This window comes from Plutella xylostella, chromosome 15, assembly GCF_932276165.1.
Source record: "Plutella xylostella chromosome 15, ilPluXylo3.1, whole genome shotgun sequence".
Taxonomy (NCBI): Eukaryota; Metazoa; Arthropoda; class Insecta; order Lepidoptera; family Plutellidae; genus Plutella; species Plutella xylostella.
The window spans coordinates 8,137,595-8,157,232 of NC_063995.1; the positions used below are offsets into that span (position 1 = coordinate 8,137,595).

General features: G+C 37.4%; 2 protein-coding genes across 2 annotated transcripts in view; one reads left to right on the forward strand and one right to left on the reverse strand.

Moving 5' to 3' along the window:
• Positions 1-15,513, forward strand: part of LOC105382473 (extracellular sulfatase SULF-1 homolog) — a 70,959-nt gene extending 55,446 nt beyond the window's left edge. The window contains exons 5-17 of the mRNA XM_038108038.2: positions 1,700-1,869; positions 9,021-9,159; positions 9,885-10,072; positions 10,415-10,579; positions 11,164-11,353; positions 11,435-11,606; positions 11,704-11,849; positions 11,934-13,399; positions 13,482-13,593; positions 13,838-14,057; positions 14,256-14,387; positions 14,659-14,734; positions 15,181-15,513. Coding sequence (XP_037963966.2) covers positions 1,700-1,869; positions 9,021-9,159; positions 9,885-10,072; positions 10,415-10,579; positions 11,164-11,353; positions 11,435-11,606; positions 11,704-11,849; positions 11,934-13,399; positions 13,482-13,593; positions 13,838-14,057; positions 14,256-14,387; positions 14,659-14,734; positions 15,181-15,259 — 3,255 coding nt within the window. The 3' untranslated portion in view covers positions 15,260-15,513. The remainder of the gene's footprint in view (positions 1-1,699; positions 1,870-9,020; positions 9,160-9,884; positions 10,073-10,414; positions 10,580-11,163; positions 11,354-11,434; positions 11,607-11,703; positions 11,850-11,933; positions 13,400-13,481; positions 13,594-13,837; positions 14,058-14,255; positions 14,388-14,658; positions 14,735-15,180) is intronic.
• Positions 15,514-16,674: 1,161 nt separating this feature from the next.
• LOC105382472 (MRN complex-interacting protein) lies at positions 16,675-18,664 on the reverse strand. The gene is made up of 2 exons (XM_011552363.3): positions 18,353-18,664; positions 16,675-17,743 (listed from the first exon to the last, which is right to left on the reverse strand). The coding sequence occupies exons 1-2, from the start codon at positions 18,401-18,403 to the stop codon at positions 16,886-16,888; spliced, it is 909 nt and encodes a 302-aa protein (XP_011550665.3). The 5' UTR covers positions 18,404-18,664; the 3' UTR covers positions 16,675-16,885.
• Positions 18,665-19,638: the final 974 nt, after the last annotated feature.

Below are 19,638 nucleotides of genomic sequence, written 5' to 3' on the forward strand. Positions count from 1 at the left end.
TATCGTCGGTTGATAGGAAAAAGACACTAAAGGCTAATTTTTCAATAGCCAGACAAAAGTTTTGCTGGGAAATAATTTTGATGCTCTTGCGTCTCAATGTTTCTCAATGTTTGTATTACCCAGATAACATTTATCTGAATATTGAAAAATCAGCCTTAGTGAGTTTTTCCTGTCAACCGACGATATAAGAAAAAAAACTTTACTCATACTTATTTGATTTCAATATAATTATTTAATATACACAAACTGAGTGGATTGTATAATTCATTGTCTTCGTCCAATCGAAACAATCCTCTTCAAAATGTGCCGAACACAATTTTTGTATGTTTCCTTGGTTCCCAATTTGTGCGACCGGTAATGTCTATCCATTTTCTTGATATTTTTTTTCTGTCGGAAACCTATGAAAGAGATAAATGGATGAGCATGAGCATTATAATCGTGGGCCAAATATGTGATGGGGTTTTTTTTAAAGGAAACACGTATTTCGTATCAATACAATAAACTTTATATTATACAGAAGAAATCACACATGGAAGAAAAAAAAAGAAACGAACGTTTCCTCACAATGAGAGGCACCTCATTTGAAAGAGGAGAATGACTTCTACAAAATACAATCTTCACAAAAACCGAATTCGTGCGCCCCATTTGTAAACCCAACCCGAGTCCGTTACAATTTCTAGTATTTTCTTTGCATACTATAATATTTGTGGGTAAAATAAATTTTCAATAACTTGCAACACCATGTGATTTGTTATGATATGGTACCTCGTAATTTTTACTTAAAACTGATACTAAAAGACCTTACAGTATTAAAATTAGTATCGTTTTATATTAAAATCGAGCCAATAGATAGTACTATGATGAATGTAAGCTTGTTAAACTTGATAGTATCTGCTTACATGTGAAAATATATCTCATCCATCATTCCATCGTGTTTTCGTTCAATATGCTCTGTACAACCGAACAAAATCCATCCACCCATGTCACACACTCGTTAAGTGATGATAATAGTCTAATAAACTTAATAAACACCCACAAATCACTAGCAAATCAAAAATAAATAGCATTTAGAAAATTTTGTTGTAACTGTCAGCCTTTGTTTGGCACAGATTTTTCATTTGTTTCATTGTTTGGCACAGAGAACTGACGTAAACAGGCGCCACAGCAAAAAGGACAAAAAACATTTACAGCTTAACGTTTCTTTCTTACGCTTAATGTAGCTAAGCGTCTCTTTTTCGCAATGTCAGAACTGTCACGATTATACCCCTGTGGTTATTTTAAACATTTACGAATTGTTACGATTTGACACGGATCAAGGGGCACGTTAAAAAGGTGTTTCCTTGCCGCAGTGGGCTGGCTCGAATTCCGCGGCGGATGTTAAATAAAAACTATTGTCTGGGTCAGGTAAGGCCACCGAAGATTGATAGTCATGTTTGATAAAATGTGCTTTTAGTCGTGTATGTTTTACAGAATAAAAATTACGAGTTGATAACTTTGTTAAATAAAAATAATAAAAGATTAGGGCACAAGTCCCATAGTTAGTATTATACCTACCTACATATTTTATTTAAGTATATTTAACTTATTATTATTCTATAAATGCTAGCAGTTGCTAGCAAGGCATAGCTAGGTATGCCTAACCTTCCTAGTTTCCTATATATCCCGGTAACACAATAAAACAACAATATTTGTATCACAGGACTACTACCCAGACCTGATCGCCAATGACTCAATCGCCTTCCTGCGAGCATCCAAGCGGCGGTTCACTCGCAAGCCGGTGCTGCTGGTCATGTCCTTCCCCGCGCCCCACGGGCCCGAGGACTCCGCGCCGCAGTACTCACACCTCTTCTTCAACGTCACCACGCACCAGTAAGTGATTTTTTTTCCTGTAAAGCAGTATTCGAATGTTTTCTTCTCTGCTGCGCGTTTCTCAATGTAGTTCCCGACGTGGTCTGTCACAAGGTAGATATTTCATCTCTTGGTAGGACAAGATCTTTACCTTGTTCTTCAGTTGGTCTACAAAACTTACTCTCTTTCCTTCTATTTTGCCTTCAATATTTTTTGTGATAATACTCGTATACCTATACGTATTTCGCACAACAGACATGAAGTGAAAAGGGTCCGTCTGCTAGAGGTATTTTTAGGTGTCGCAGTTTCAAATGTCACCCCCAGACTGAAACTTTAGACTTTAATAATGAGTTTTTAAAACGAGGGTCCTAAGTAATACCTACGCAAATGTATTATGTACCCTAGGTCAATGCGGCTACTAACACAAGTCCGGTTCAGCCCTTTGTGAACTTAAAGGTCATTATTTTAATCGATATCGCCGAGGGTTGAGGACAGTGTAGCATTTCAGCAACAACAGGGATTTGTTTTAATTTAATTTCACGACGCTTAAGCGCTCTAAATAATTTCGGCAAAAACACTAATTGCTGGCAGCGCTGCGAGAGCTGTCAGCCATCTTGTTTCTCGTTAAATATTTAAGGAGTGGACAGGGTGGTTTTTTCGCGAAGCGCTCTCCCGAATTTCCACGTAGGTAAGTACCTACCTACCTACCTGGCTGTGAGTGTAAGTACGCGAAGTGTCGCCCTGAATATTTTTACCTCCACTTTGCTCGCTCACCGGCTGATATATGTTTCATAAGCACTGTTTAGTGCTTTCTAAAACACTACATAGTAGTCTCATGATCCATAGCGTCATTCCTGTAGGTAGGTAAGTACTTTATGTTTCGCGTGAGGATGAAAATAAATTATTTAGTTCAGAAATACTTCTGTATGTTTAGAGCTCGAGCTGTAGCACGGTTTACGGCTCCCGGTAGATTGTTTTGATATGGCTCACGAAGTTTAGTCTTTAGATATGTGTTTGTTTTTGTAGTAGGTAACTATATAGGTAGGTATCTAGATTAGTTAGATAGGTAAGTATAGCTATACTACTTAGCTATGGTTTGTTCTGGGAATACTCAATACAGTCTGGTTAGTTTAACATGCAAGCTGTTGGAGTAAACATTGAGTTTGGGACTTGCAATCTGTTAGTGGCGACAGCTGGGCGGCGGCGGATCGAGGTTCGATTGCTCCACCTGTTTGTAAATGAAACGATAAGATATTTTATATGTATATCGACGGCGGTTACAAACCATTTTGTGCAGAAACTTTTGTGTAAAACTTCAAATGAGACTGGAATAGTATCCCACCGCCTTCTCCCAGTAAATTGTATGATGAAAAAAAGATAGTAATAGTAATAGTAATATATTTATTGCAACTATGTAAGTTTTACATTGGTCTTAAAATTATGTACACATGGTCCTTAACACAGTACCCTGTAGGGCATAGCAAGTTTAATTCTTATATCTAGGTAATTATATTCTAAGTAATACAAAGTAACAAATTTTAAGGTATTTGCTTACATAATAACATAATAAAGATAATAGAGATAAAATCTACATTAAATTTTAACATTTATAATATTATAATCTTTAACATAAAAGTAGGAACTTAATTATTATTATTATGTTGTGTCGTTACCGTCACGGGACCATGGGGTCCCGGGCATTTGGAAGGCGTGCATGGGGCCGAAGCCAACACGTAGAGGCCCGTTTGACAACATTAATCTATATGAAATGTGACACCAACCGACGATTTTCCCTGTGTAAACTATAGAAGTAAACCCAAGGAAAACCCCCGGTTAGTGCAGGACTATTGTAGGATATGGAGAAAACTAATACAGGGATGGGGTGCTAAATGGACTGGGTAACTGGGACTATGGAAGGACTATGGCCCCTGCCTGACCTATATGTTTCACACACGGATAAAAAGGCAGGGGGTGACTCGCACCCACAGTAAATGGGCCCCCCAAAACAGTCGCTAGCACATAACAGTGACGTAGTAACAAGGGGGCAACATGGCATGAGGTGCTAAGGATGGAGAGGTATTCCACGGCTCTCAGGACAATCGCGTTATCGGTCAAGATCCCTACAAGCACCTTACTGGGTAATACATCCTTCCTCGAGCATTGCTGCTCTAGCGGTACACCACTCAAGCCAGCCATTGAAGGCAAGCAAGAGGTGGGAGATCCTGTTCCTCGTCAGTGTTCACTCTGGACAACCAATAAAGGCAAGCCAGAGATGAGGAACAGGGGTTCTCCCCGGCATCGGGTGGGTGGGGTCGCTAATGCCCAACAGCTCGCCACAAGCTGCCCTGCCGCCTTATTATTATTATTATTGTAGGTACTAATAACAGAATTATTGAAATATTTTGTTCATAATTAATAAAGATATAGGTATTTATAGTTAGTTATTTCAGTTTTCAAGTAGGTATTCATTTACTGAGTAATAGCATTTCTTTGTTAGTAGAGTTTTTAATTTGGAAATGAATTTACTATAGTTTAATTCAGATTTAATGAAGGTTGGAAGTTTATTGTACGTGACATTTATTATTTTATAAATATAATATATATATATATATATATATATATATATATATATATATATATATATATATATAATATATATATTGTATATATATAATAATATAATTATTTGTACGTGATATTTCCAGATATGGTAACTGGTAAGAGTGGTAAGTAATTAATGACTAAGAAAAATGTTTAGTGAGTACTAACAGTGTCTGAGTAGGAAAGTAATATTAATAAATACCTACACCTACTCGTAATTCATAAAAAAAACTACTAAGTAAGTAATTAATTAAATCAGCTCTCAGCTAACAAACTATACCACGTCTACGATTTACGACTAATTTAAAATAATCGATTTACTCGGTACCTACTCTGAACTTACTATGTCAACAAAGTATCTACCTATACCTACTGTGAATTTATTTAGCAACAAATGCTACTCAGTTCAATAAACTGTTTATTTACACGTATAAAGATCGGCTGTGCCATTTCAAAACACAGTAAGCGCCAACTTAAAAAAAAAATCGGGTATTTGATTTATACATTATTTTAGGCGGTTGCACACAAAACTGCATTTTCAGAATATATCAAAAAACCGCTCAGAAACGAAAATAAAAATTCTAAAAACCTAGTAACTCCATTCTGCGAAATCAAAAATGCCACGAAAACCATTTTAAAACACAGTATTAAGAGCCACCAACCATTTTAAAACACAGTAAGTGAAAATGACTAACTAGGTTTTAAAATTGTCAATGGCGCTTACTAGGTTTTGAAATGGTCAGCAAAGGTCAATTTTTGCCCGTTAATTTTAGTAAGTCACAAATGGCATACATTATTACAAACACTTTTTTCGAAAAAAATATCAGATATTTCAGAACCTGTATCTTTGAACCAATGAGACCTAGAGAGGTGAATTAAAAGTAGAACATAAGGAAATTTTGTCTTCTTTATAAAAGCCATAGAGACCTTTCTCGTCAGAACCTTTCTACTAGCCCTATTTTGCATAAACCAAAAAAAACTCAAACATTGTAAACTAATTTTAGCTCAAAATTTAGGAAATATTGTCTAATTTAAGGCAGCCATAAATAATGTTCGTGTCAAACATGCCTTCTTAATATTGCGATTTGGCGAATTTAGATAAAACTTAAAAATATGCCGGTATTTCAGCTATTACTTATAGTGCGGTCGTGTAAAAGTGCTGCAAAATTTGATTTATATTATGTGAAGGATCCAAAACATATAAAAAAAAGAAAAAAACATATAAATTATTACGCTATTATTGCGATTTTAATATACTTAACTTGTCTTAAATTACACAATAATGGCTCTTACTAGGTTATAAAATGGTCAGTGAGGGCGGTTTTAGGGTGAGAAAACCATTTAAAACCTAGTTAGTGTTTTCTTTTGTACATTACAGCAACAATATTAGTCATATTTAAATGAAATAGTATTGTATGTAAAGCCTAGGTTCTGCCGCTTCTTTTAAGCTTACATTCGTTGAGATATGTATCATAGTTTTACCAGGGCATTGAAATGAAGGGACAAAAACGTTTTTTGGCTCTCCTGAAAATTTTGTCTCTTGGCTGTTACTGTGTTTTGAAATGGCCGAGATGACTTGCGCCATATTTCATTCGACACGTCTGTCGTCACCGCCCAGTCAATAATTTATAGATGCATAATAAATATCTCCCAGAAAAAAACTATTTAGAACTTTATAGGCAAACATTTATTTTAAAGTGCAGGTAGATAAGATACGGATCGCACATTTGTGGCGATGAAATACTTACACTAATTATCAAGGATTAGGGTTTGTCACCGTGGTGAACTGGTGAATGGATTACCCAATATTAGTGACTCAGGGGCTCATTCTAAAAAAACTTATGACTTTAACTGTTTTTTTAAAACTTGTCGAACAGAACCCTTTATGCAACACCCTGTATAAGGGGGCTTTCATCCTATAATCTCGATGAAGAATTGACAGAAAAAACCTTGCACCAGTACCTATCCTACTACGGTCACACTCTCAAGTTTTCAAGCACCTTTCATAAGGGTGAATGGACTTAACTCCTTAACATAACCCAAGTTACATAACAAAAGAGCAGAGTCAAGTTGTGAGAAGCATAAGCTTGCTTGCAGTGGCCGACCGTTGGCGAATGCATAAAATTAACATAACCGTTGTCTTCTGCAAAATATTGATCGCACATCTCTTGAGCTTGCCGCCTTTATATCGCCATTTTACGAGCGTTTGTTTCAAGTAGACGACCAGTTATGAACAATAAAAAAAGTTTTTACTTAGGTACTTCCACATACAGAGGTGTGACTGGGTATATAATTACTTTATATGCATACTTTTTAATGCTATGAATTTTCAAATACCCTCGATAATACCTGCTGGGCTAAAGCTAAAATACTTAGATGATAGTAAATAAAATGTGCTAATGAGACCCGTGTTTTAGAAAAAAAACATGATAATTAAACCCTGTAAGTAATTATTTAAAAATATTTTTTAGCTTTAAACACCATTATAATACCTACATTGGAATTATAACTCAACGCAAAAATACAAACAACAATAACATAAATTACAGTATTGTGCAAATCAGCCTAAAAAACCTGTATGAATTACAGCCTCAATCATTTTAGTTTTTCTTGTGCAATCCGTTTTACGAAGTCTAACTTTCACGATGGCCCACTTATTTTCAATGGGATTAAGTGCCGGTGAGTTCTCTGGCCATCCAAAGGCATGATATCTTGTTGTCCTTGAAATAATTAAGCATAAACTTGGACACATGGCATGGAGCCGAATTTTGTTGAAAAACTTATTGACCGTTAGCATCAACTTTTCTTAGTTTGGGGCTGTTTTGTTGAAATAAAAGGAAACTCGGATCTCTAGAGGACTACCGGCGGCGGCAGAGCTAGTAGCAAATTAAATGGTAATGTATGTTGTCGGTCTGTAACCGGAGTCGAACCCGGGCCTCCCGACAGACGGGCCTTCGTTAATATTCAGATATCGGCACATTGTGTGGTCGCAAACCAGTCCACCCTGCACCGTGGCACAGCACATGTTGGGACAGTAGGGACAGTACAGTAGTTTGGGTCGTAACTCATTACTCGATATAGGCATCGGGAATACTAGGGTTAAACTTGATGATGATCGTAGGCAAGCAGATAATTATATACTTTTTACATAATATTATTATAATTATATCCCATGTAGGCATGCCGCTAATCACAATTCGGGAAACGATACAATTTGAGCCTTCCTCACCCAACGGTTTCCTGGTAAAGCTCGATTTTAGCGATAAGTATACAATATGGCCGCTTACTCTTACTTTGTACCGTAATTTATGTCGTGTGTTTTTCAATAAAGTTATATTGTACTAGCTGTTCCCGCGAGCTTCGCTTCGCCTTAAAAAGTTTTCCCGTGGGAATTCCGGGATAAAAAGTAGCCTATGTTCTTTCTCAGGGTCTAGACCCTATATATACCAAATTTCATTCAAATCTGTCTAGTAGTTTTGGCGTTAAAAAGTAACAGACAGACAGACAGACACACTTTCGCATTTATAATATTAGTTAGGATTGTGTCTGTAGACATTAAATCATGCATTAACACGGCCCGCAAAGTCTGGATAAGTAAATTACATGGGCGAAATGATTTAATTTAATAAGTAGGTACTATACCGAATTACCGATATAGGTAACATTCTCGTAACATTTCATAAGTTCAATGCTAGTCGTTCTGTGATTAAACAGACTGTACTGTGACAGAATCCGTTGCAATGTTCGGAGTTCGAACGGAGACGCCTGATTATACATAAATTAAAATGTTTATATCGAAGGCGCCACCAGTCGCAATCTTCGCTGTTTATTGCAGTTATTAAAAAGGCATAAAAAAACAATGACAAATATTGTGCCAAGCATTTTAACTTAATTGATATTTTATGACAAAAAAATCATCAGCCTTTTCAAGATCGAGTTTGGTCCTCTTTTTATCGTCGGCTAATGAAGGTAATTAAATTTATAAGGAATGCACATTTTTTGCAAACATTATGGCAGCGGGATACTTCTTAATTTACGTACCTGAGGTAGCTAGTAGGGTACGTACCATGCCACAAACCCAATTTTCAAGATCCTAATAAATTTCAAAAGTGAAAGGAACAGGTGTTCCACCCTTGTTAATCCTACGAGTTAAACGAGTATGGGTGGCGTTCGTTAACAAGTTTGCTCACAATGGGCCCTCTTCTTTCCTACCCTACCTGTCCAAATACTGGATTACGGTAGGTGTTTTCGGGTGCAGACAAGATTAAACGGCAAAAAACGGAACCTTGTCAGCTGTTGAGATAAAGTGGAATGTTTGGACGAAAAATTGTAATTAAAGACAATGTAACAAGATTGATTACATTATCGCATGTGTTTAGTAAAGTGGTGGTAAAGCAAATTATATATTCGCAATATTATGTCTTTTACACGAATTCGAACCTACCATGCATTTTTGAGACCTAATAGATCGACAAGAGACATCCTTGAAACCCCGTAAGTAGATTACTAATAGTCATGTAAATTATTGTAAATCTTGATACCATACCAACAACTGCTCTCTTATTCCACAGTACGCCGACATACGACATGGCACCAAATCCCGATAAGCAGTGGATCTTGCGAGTCACGGAGAAGATGAAGCCAATACATCGGCAGTTCACCGACTTGTTGATGACTAAACGATTGCAGACACTTCAGAGCGTCGATATGGTAAGGAAAATATACTAAAAGAAGGTCCTTGTGATGGCCTCTTTTCCATAAATTAACCACAATTAAAACCCGCTTCTTTCCCTTTTTAATGATTATTAATGTCCCTTAAAAGTATTAGGAGGACCCCAAGAGTTTAACTGTTACAGAACTTAAGTCATAAAATCGGTCAACTCTGAAGAAAGTGTCTGTCTCGACAGTAAACTGGCTTTTAAAGTCTTTTTCCTGTTTCTCCACAGTTTAATAGCCGTTTGATGGATATTTAAGCGCCTTTTATAAACTGAAATGCAACTGTACGATATGACTAGCATTAGACTGCCACAAAATACAGGGTTACCCTGTATACAATAACAGTACAAAGCTGACGGTATCTTATGGACATGGACAGTCATTATCATTATTATTTAAATAATAACCTATTCATATACTTACTACTTGGTGCTCTTTTCCGTTTGCTGAAGAAATTTTCAGGACGAAAAGTTGCCTGTATCAGGGATATCTACTGTAGCACTATAAAATGTTATCCGGCCTAATATTTGCACCTACCTCTATGTTCCCCTGAAGGGCTAGCACGGAGAGCAATTAAGACGTGAAAAATATTGCAACGCGCTCACTCACATCGAGCACCCTTAAGAGCGAGCGCGACGGAGCACTTTAATGCGCCCTGTGCTAGCCCTTCTGGTGGATTTAAACTTGTACGAAGAATAAAATGGATGCTTACATCTCAGGCAGTGGAGCGCGTGTACCAAGAGCTGAAGGCTCTCGGGGAGCTGGACAACACGTACCTGGTGTACACGTCGGACCACGGCTACCACCTCGGCCAGTTCGGGCTGGTGAAGGGCAAGAGCTTCCCCTTCGAGTTCGACATCCGAGTGCCGTTCCTCGTGAGGGGGCCGGGCGTCGAGCCTGGGACTGTGTAAGTTTATGGAGTAACTTCTTCTTTATACCCAACACATAGTTCGAGTATATGAAAGTTCATGAGAGTTACTGCCTCAAGCCACTGTTTGAGCGAAAAATAGCCACTGACCAATGGCAGTCGCTACTGTCCTATTATTGTCCTGTCATATTATTGTCCTTCTTTGCCAAAAATAGAACTCGTACAACAAAAGCCCTCTGTCGCGCTCATTCTCGAGGCCGCACGATGTAAGTGAAATGAAAGTGATGGAAAAGTTTTGTCACGTCATAACGTGCGCGTCTTACGTTACGTCCCTTGCTAGCCCTTCAGCTCCAGTAAAAAAATCTTCATCCCCTATTCCAGCGTGGACGACATAGTGCTCAACATCGACCTGGCGCCCACATTCCTGGACATGGGCGGCGTGGAGCCCCCGCCGCACATGGACGGCCGGTCGCTGCTGCCGCTGCTGCAGCCGCGGCGCAGGAGGCAGGCCGCCGCGCACTGGCCTGACACGTTCCTCGTTGAGAGGTGGGTAGTAGTGGGTTAACGTTTTGCATCCCGAAGTTTCGATATCGCACGATAGGTACACATATTTTTTTTATCTCTGATTTCACTGGACTCTAGTGAAAAGGTGGTTAAGAGGTGATTGGTAGGTATACAGTAGAACATTTGTACCTCGAACGAACGAACGAAGGATACGAAAAAGACTTGCGAGTTCAAAAGCTTTGGACTAAAAATGGTTTTACGTGTGTGTACCTAATATATAGAAAACTATTGATAAAATACTATGTGTTGATTTATAGAATACTACAAAATAATTTGAATATGGCTTGGCTTTTATGAGATCTCAAAACTTTTTACGATGGAAAGACTGCATCGAGATACTTGGCATTTTTTTACATTTAATGTTTTGGTGGGATAAATATTAGAGGAACTGACTAGTTTTTCAATGTGATACTGTATGTTTTTGATTGAGACTAGAATGTAGACAACGTTGTTAGACAAAATTTTGTTTAAAACAAAGGCCAGAAATAGCTGATCTGATAATTATAGTGATTTAGCTTCCTTTTTATTCATTCATCCAAATACATAGCTCCATTTGCGCTTTCCAGCTCAGGCCGCAGAGAAACCCAGGCCCACATGGCGGAGCGCCTGCGAGCTCAGAAATACAGTCGCGAGATGAACCAGCAGAACTCCTCACAGCTGTCTCTGCAGCATGAGGATGTCTCGTCTGAGCTCTCCGACTTTGAAGATGGTGATGAAGACGACGGCTTCTTGGATGGCGATGACGATGATGATGAGGTAAATGAATTGAGATTAAGGAAAATTAACTTTGTGACTTAAACATTGTCATTTGTTTCAAATATAATGATATTCCTACAGGAAAGCGTTGATTCGGATGTAAGCGACTCGTCAGACAAGATCGGGGAGCCACTCCTTACAAATGAAAGTCATAATCCAGTATTAGAAGAAAGTTTCGAGAAGGCATTAGAAGCACAGGCCAATCAAAATAACCAACCAAACTTCCTCACTCCAACCGAGGCCAAGAATGATCGTAAGTACCTATATATTCGATAAATTAGAATAAGTAACTAAATTTATAATTTATACAGTATTAAATAAAACGGATCAATATATTTTTTTAATTACAGCCGAGTCAAGTCTGATAAGCGGTAAGGCAGCACGCTTGGCCTTTGAATGTTCGAAAGCAGAACTGAGGACGCCTTGTTCTTCTGGTCGTAAATGGAAATGCGTCCTGGTGAACGGCAGATGGCGACGGCACAAATGCAAGTATGAGGTATGAGAAACATTATTAGATAATTTTGTTATATTTATTACGTACAGGTTACATATACTTAAGACAATCTTTTTTTAATTTCAGCCGGAGATAACGATACCACAGCCTAAGATGAGCACAAAGAAATGTGCTTGCTTCACACCAAGTGGCCTCGTCTACACAAGGCTAGAGACCGATGGGACTATTGCTAGACGACCCGTTGATCTTCAGGCGGAAAATAGCACCAGATCTCGAAGATCAATAGACAATGAAGTCTTTGAGCCAAATACAGTAGATACAATTCTGGAAGAAAATCCCAGTATTGGTCATCTGACATACAATAATGTATATCACGATGAGGTCGAATCTAGATTAGTAAATGATAAAATAGATAAGTTAATAAAAGAGACAGAGGCATTTTTAGAAGCTTATGAACGTACCAAAGATAGCTTAGATCATACGAGAATTAAGCGCAGGGCCCAGTATTGGGGACACGATAAGAATAAGAAAAAGAATGAAGCTATAGTCAACAGTAATGAATCGTCTCTTGAATGTAAAATAGAAAAAGACGGAACTGTCAATTGTTCTCAAGTAATTTATAATGATTTGAAAGCATGGCACAATAACCGACTTAGTTTGGAAGATCAGATTCGAGAGTTACGAACAAAACTGGAGGACTTAAAAGAAATAAAAAGACATTTAAAAACAACCAAACCTATCAGTAACGTAGAAATTCAGACACCACCCACTCCACCGATCTTCAACAGTCAGTTCATTAACAAGAATCTCACAACACACGGACTCCATAATCAAAAAGAACATTTACGAAAGAGTAGATTACACAGAATTAGGTCTAAAAATAGAAATGGAACCATTTTGGATAAGAAATTCAGGCAATCAAATGAGTATGTCCTTCCAACATTAAATGCTAATACCAAAGACGATGTTTTTGATGTGCAACTGAAAAATGATACATCAACAGAGTCCGTATTTACTAAAACCGTAACCACCGAAAAAATAAATGAAGCTATTGGCGTGAAATCCACACATCAGTTGGATGAACTACCAGTACCGCAAGTAACTACAATAATTACGGAAGGAAATTATGGGGATAAAATTTTAACTCTGCCATCTACAGAAAGGATCGAAGAGAATACCATAACAGTCACTGATGAAGATATTACGACAGATTTCACACGTAATTTTGAATTGACTAAAAGTAGGGAAATTTCATCAGCTACTGAAGGTTCTTTGGCAATTAAATATTTTACATCTGCCATCGACACCGTCCTATCCACTCAAAAGACTACTAGCGATAGCATAACTGAAAACACATCGACTATGAAATCTGAAACTACGGATAGCTTGGTCGCCAGCACTACAGAATCAACTAATCTCGGACCAAAACGTCTGGACGCGTCCGAATTTGAAAACAGGCATGCTAACCGTCAAACGGTTAATAACATGGCCCATAACATATTTACGAAACCTGTCGATGTTTTCCAAAAACGACTACATCCATTGTATATTGAAAACGAAGACAAACACGTTTGTTATTGCGAAGAAAACAGGTCAGTGTTTCATGAAATTTTAATAAAGATATTTTTATTAGTATCACATCTGCTTAGTTATAAAGTACCGTGTCTGTTACAGGAGACCCAGACCGGTCAACAGTTATCTAGAAGCTTCACAAAGGGCACGGGATGAGCGTCGTAAATTAAAAGAGCAACGATTGCGAAAGAAAATACGAAAAGCCAAAAAGAGGGTAAGTTTGTTGGGCAGACAATTTGTTGGCAACACCAACACAAAGTTTATATTTTTTATGTGTATTTTGTCGTCTGGCAACTCTCTCTCGCTCTCTACCCGCCTACCGAGCAGTATAAATATTAAATATATAATCAGCGTATTAATCAAGCGTATGTATACAGTCCCACTTCGCTTCACAACTTCTTACGCAAGTAAAGTGATCGGTTGATTGAAAGCTGTAATTTATGATTTTTGGTTTCCAGGCAGAATTGGAGAGGCTGTGTGAATCAGAGCGGATGAACTGTTTCCGGCACGACAATGAGCATTGGCGCACCGCCCCGCTGTGGACGGCCGGGCCCTTCTGTTTCTGCATGAGTGCCTCCAACAACACCTACAATTGTATCAGGACCATCAATGCGACACACAATCTCTTGTACTGCGAGTTTGTCACTGGGCTCGTCACTTACTACAATTTACGCATTGGTAAGGAGAATTGCGGGTATAATTATTACTTCCGACTAAATGTTCGTTTGATATTAAATTAATAAATGATTCTTCAACATAAGCTTTAACATTAGCAATTACTAAGCCCGTATAAACTCCCCGGTAGTCTCATGGTTGTGTTCCAAATAAATATTTTTTGCCCGATCATTTCTGATAAAAATTTAAAAAATGTTACAGATCCATTCGAGACGCAGAACCGAGTGAAATATCTGACACCAGCCGAGAAGGATTACTTCCACAACCAGCTGCAGCAACTACTCGGCTGCCGTGGCCCCTCGTGCCGGCGGTTCGGGCACTCCAACCCACTAGGTAAGACCCGAGGAATCGGTACCTAACAGTCTGCAATAGTCTCGGGGCCAAAGTTTTTTCTCACCATTAGGGCAGCCGCCATAATGCATCGCGATTCCTGCTGCAAGTTCTGCAACCTCATGCCATACGCCGTCAAAGGGAACTTGCGCGAGCAGTTGATAATTTTTTAAGGAATTTTATTTATAACGCGATCCTTTCGATATGAGATGAGATGGAATAAATCTCTCTTACTATAATTATGATTATTAATACTAGAATATTTGAATTCCAGGTAACAGCGAAGAGGTGTTAAATAGACGCTTCGAGGAACATCGCATTCTGAGAGGCGAGCCGGGATACAGTGAAAGGTAGAGTATTACACTTGTTACAAACATCATCATAATTGGCATACCTACCTGCTGCTGCTAGGCTGCTACACGGGTTCGTTATTGACGTAGATAAACTTCACAATTTCGCGATTCGCCATAAATACGGCAAGTGATTCGTGGAACGTGCATTAAACGAGTTTGTCGACGTCGATAACGAAACTGTGTGGCGGCTGCTGCAGGTATCGAAAACTATGTGCTAGTAAAAACGAACATTTAATGCTACACATGTAACACAAATTTCCAAAGACATAATTATTATGGAGGTACCGTATCTCAGCTGAACCAAATATTTGGTGCTTGTTGCTTCACACTATAGTTACTTTGTCAGATCTTCTAAACAAAAATATCTATAAGTACTTAGCTGACCACGTATGTATGTATGAATTAGTATGAAAGTCCCAATAACACTAATATTTCATATATAGGGCCTGGCGCTGGAGTGGTTACGGCAGACGGTACGCGCGGGCAAGGGAACTACACCGAAGACGTCACACTGTAGTCTAGTCTCAATAAGTTATTAATCTTGGATTTACTTCATATACTGACATGGTCAAGTATTTGCAATGAAAGGTAAAATGCCTACTGTTCTGTCTATAATGTAAATACATTATTGATCAGTTAATCAACATAAGTGGTCAAATGTTATGCAGAATGTGAAATGATTTGTTAAACAATAACAGCAATAAAATATGTTGAAATGTGTCTATACTGCGATTCACGTAACTTGAATAAAAATGGCGACATTCGGGTACGGCGACATACATTGACATATATATTACTGCGTAAGGACAGGCCCAACCACTGAAGAAAATGGCACCCGCGCGTTGGCCCTAAAATATACATTTTAGGGCCAACGGTCCTCAGTCGACAGTTGTCTGTGACGGAGAGATAGTCTTTGTTTCTTGTAAAAATATGCCTATTTTTGTTGTGAAAGGCTACAAAAACTATGATACGAAGGTCAAAAAGGAATATGGAATATCGTATCATCCTTAATAATTAAATAAACACATTTTAAAGCGATAATTATTTTACTACGAAAGTCTACAATGGCCGCACGGTGTAACCTTGTACGGACGTCCGCATGCAACTCACTCATATTATTATGTACCTACTGTCCGGTGACGGTAAAATATGAACGCACGTACAAGGTTGCGTCGTCAGGATAAGTAGCTCGGCTCTGACATAGTTCCAACAAATTATCACAGATGGCAGTTATTTTGCTTGTATGAAGAAGGTTTGAGTAAAATGTTCTGAAGGGCGTATCCTTCCTTTTGAAATCATTGGCGACATACGATCATTCAACTCAAGTCAAGCTATGTGGATCGAGCTTGAGCTCCAACAATCTTTTCTGTATTGTGAAAGTATGATATTTATATTGTAATTTAAGATTGTGCTGCAACTTTTTGCATCGAATAATAATATAATATGTAGGGCTTCCTCCATAATCTAATAGTATTTTATGTATTGAGATTATTTGAGATAGGTAAGTATAGCTTTGACATTTTCCTTGAATAGTTTTCTTTCTTTTATATTTTTATCTGTAAGTACCCTATTTCTTCAATCTTATATGCATCATGACTTCATGACAAGACTTGTTCAAGATATCAATTATTATTTTCTTTATATTCTTTATCTTATTTCATCTATTATTTGTTTCAGATTCTTTTAAAAATTTAAAGAATTAATGAAGTATAAGGTTTTCGATGGATAACTAAAATAAGGCTTTAAAATCATCATCGTAGTCATAATCATAATATGAATGAATGTTGTAATAAATAAATAGTAATGTATCCTACCTATGTTTCATGTAGTACATAATGCTATTTATTAGAGTAGAAGATATATAAAAGTGATATTATACTGTTGCCATTGTGATGAAACTGTGTATGGTTTTAATAATAAAAATATTTAAATTTATGTGTTTTGGAAATTTTATTAAAATGGTAGCTATGTTTGTACAAAATACTTCAACAAGAAACTTCCTTACCATAAACATGTAGTAGCATGGAGGATGACAAAAACTTGATGTTGTCACACTGATATTTATCACTGGCCAAGTTAATATCACATAAAATTTATAACAGCTTCTCACAAACACATGCATAGTATGTAATATGCAGCTGTTACTATTCAAAAGTTGAGAATATCATCCCAGTCTCTGTCCTCACACTGTGAGAATAATTCTTTAACTGTAGCTCCATCAGTTTTTTTCCAGTTATCTATACTTTTTTCAGCTTTTTCACCATTGGCAGGTTTATCTTCTTCTAATAGTTCATCATCTATATCATGGTTTTCACAGTCATCAACATATTGAGCCCATTTCGAGCTGGATGACATAATTTGGAGTTTAGGTGATTTGTTTACAAGGTTAGTATTTTCTTTACTAACATTATCAGAGCTGGTATTTGAATAATTTGTGTCATTGTCATTTAAAATTACACCATACTCCGGTTTACAATGATGATTTAAAATGGGTGGTACAAATATTGCTTTTCTTTCAATTGTAGATACATTCTCCTTATTCTTTTGGATTTCATGTCTATTATTTTTATTTGAATCTGAAAAACTATCATTATCATCATCAGAGTTACTTAAATTTTTACTACATTTCTTGTGTTTTTTCTTAGCTTGATAATTCATTCTAGGCCTTTTCTTTGGAATCTCTAATACAACCTCACAGTTGTTTAAGAACTCAGTGTTGTTCTCTTCAATTTCATTGGTCTTCGATTCTACATAATTTGACCATTTACTGGGAATTTTATTACTCTCTGAACTGTTTGTAATATTTTCACCATCACAAATATAATCATCAGTATCAATGATACTATTTGAAATTTCAGTTTTGTCTACTTCTCCTCTTATTACATTTAACTTTTGCACATGACCTCTGCATTCTTTAGCATTTCCAATCCCATAATGCCTTTTAATTGACTGTTTCTCACCACACATTTTACATTCAAATTTATTAGATTTCTTGGTTTGATGAACCTGTAAAAGATTGAGCAACTCTATTAATGTGTTATGTGTGGGGGACATCTGATACACAGCTATTTGACCCCAAACTTAGCTATAGGTGGGTTTCAAATCCACAGCTCCTGGTTCAGTTACAATCACTGAATCCCACTCGACTATGGACGTTTCAATAATATACATGGTCTCAAATAAAGAATAGTAGAGTAGATGTGCTTATACAGAATAGGAACAGTCACACCTTGAGATACTAGACAGTCTAGACACTACTGTCTGTTCTTGTTGGATATCAAGGTGTCTTGTCTATGTTTCACCAGTGTTGTTTTCAGGCCCAATGTAATAAATAAGACATATTGCCATGCTTTGGAAACATCAAGTTAACTAACTACTAACATTAGTAGTTAAGTAACATCCAAAAAGCACTGGCATGTCATGGAACTGGAACTATTGGACATTCGTAGTGATCACACATGGAGGCACTGATCAAAGCACCCATTCCATTGATTTATATAGGTATAATAAAATCATTGATGGCATTATTGATAGATTCAGTTTTATTATGTGCCCAAGCCAAGTAATCTAAATTTAACCTTGTGTAACCTTTTATTTAAATTTAACCTTGTTTACCTGAAACACGGAGCATTTATAGCATCGCAGAACTTGAAATATTTGGGGCATGGTTTATAAATTCAATCATAAATTTATACTTAAAAGTTCACGGTTGGCTAAACAAAATAAAATAAACTTTATAAACTTTTTTTACACACACAGAGTAAATAACATGTAATCACACCGCAGACCAATAAACATTTTTGTGTACATAAGCTCTCTAATCTGTGTGTCAGTCTGCCATTCCATTTGCGTATTTTCTCGTATTTTCCAAAACTGCCCAGTATATTGGCCAAAATTAGGTATTGAATACAGCAATCATCCAATAAAGCTGCGTACAGACCGGCCCAACGAAGCCTAACGAAAGGGTTTCGTTGGCCTTCGTTGCTGCAATCTGCCCTATATTATGTTATACTGTATGATAAATATCCATCGTTGGGATAACCGTAGGCGTTCGTTGGCCCGGACTGTACGCAGCTTCACAAATGCGATTAGCCAAGTAGTGTGGTGCCAGCGATAAGGCGCCGACACATTAGCGAACGCGGCTTACGGACGCGGCTGTCAGCCGCGACTGATAGTGTGCACAGTTCATGCCAAATCACTCTTGGACGTCTGAAAGCTGAACGACAAATACTTCCGAGAGCGATCTGGCACGAACTGTACCAAAAGACCGTGCACACTGCACACTATCAGTCGCGGCTGACAGCCGCGTCCGCTAATGTGTAGGCGCCTTTACATCCAAACGGATGTGGATAGAAGCACTTGTCTATGATATTCCACAGTTCGGACGACGTTAACGACTTCTCATTTTTTTTAATGTTAGCCTTTTGGTGGAATAAATACCCATTGAAAGACCCAGGCAGTATGGGATAATGCCCTAAGCCTTTTACGTAAAAAGAAAATAAATCTACCAAAAAAAAAAAAAAAAAAAATTACAAAAAAAAAAAAAAAAAATTGCGCGGGCGGGAAAACGGAAGTGTCACAGTCAGTCAGTCAGTGTGTTGTGTTGTTTTATTTGATTGAATTATTGAAATTAAAATGTTTTGTAATTTTGACTGTGATATGAGAGAGTTTTAAACACATCGGTTAACTCTTAATTATAAGTAGAACTAGCCATGTAGTAAAATGGTGGTTACCATAGGTGACCTGTAAAGTTTTTGGGAACTTCACGGGTTTTTTGGTAAGTAGGAATCTTTTTTTACTATTATAATTCAATGGCTCTACATTACTTGATTAATTCTATGATTCTTGTTAGCTAGAATCAAGCTCGTACAAAACATTAGGCAGGCAACCTAGCCCTAGCT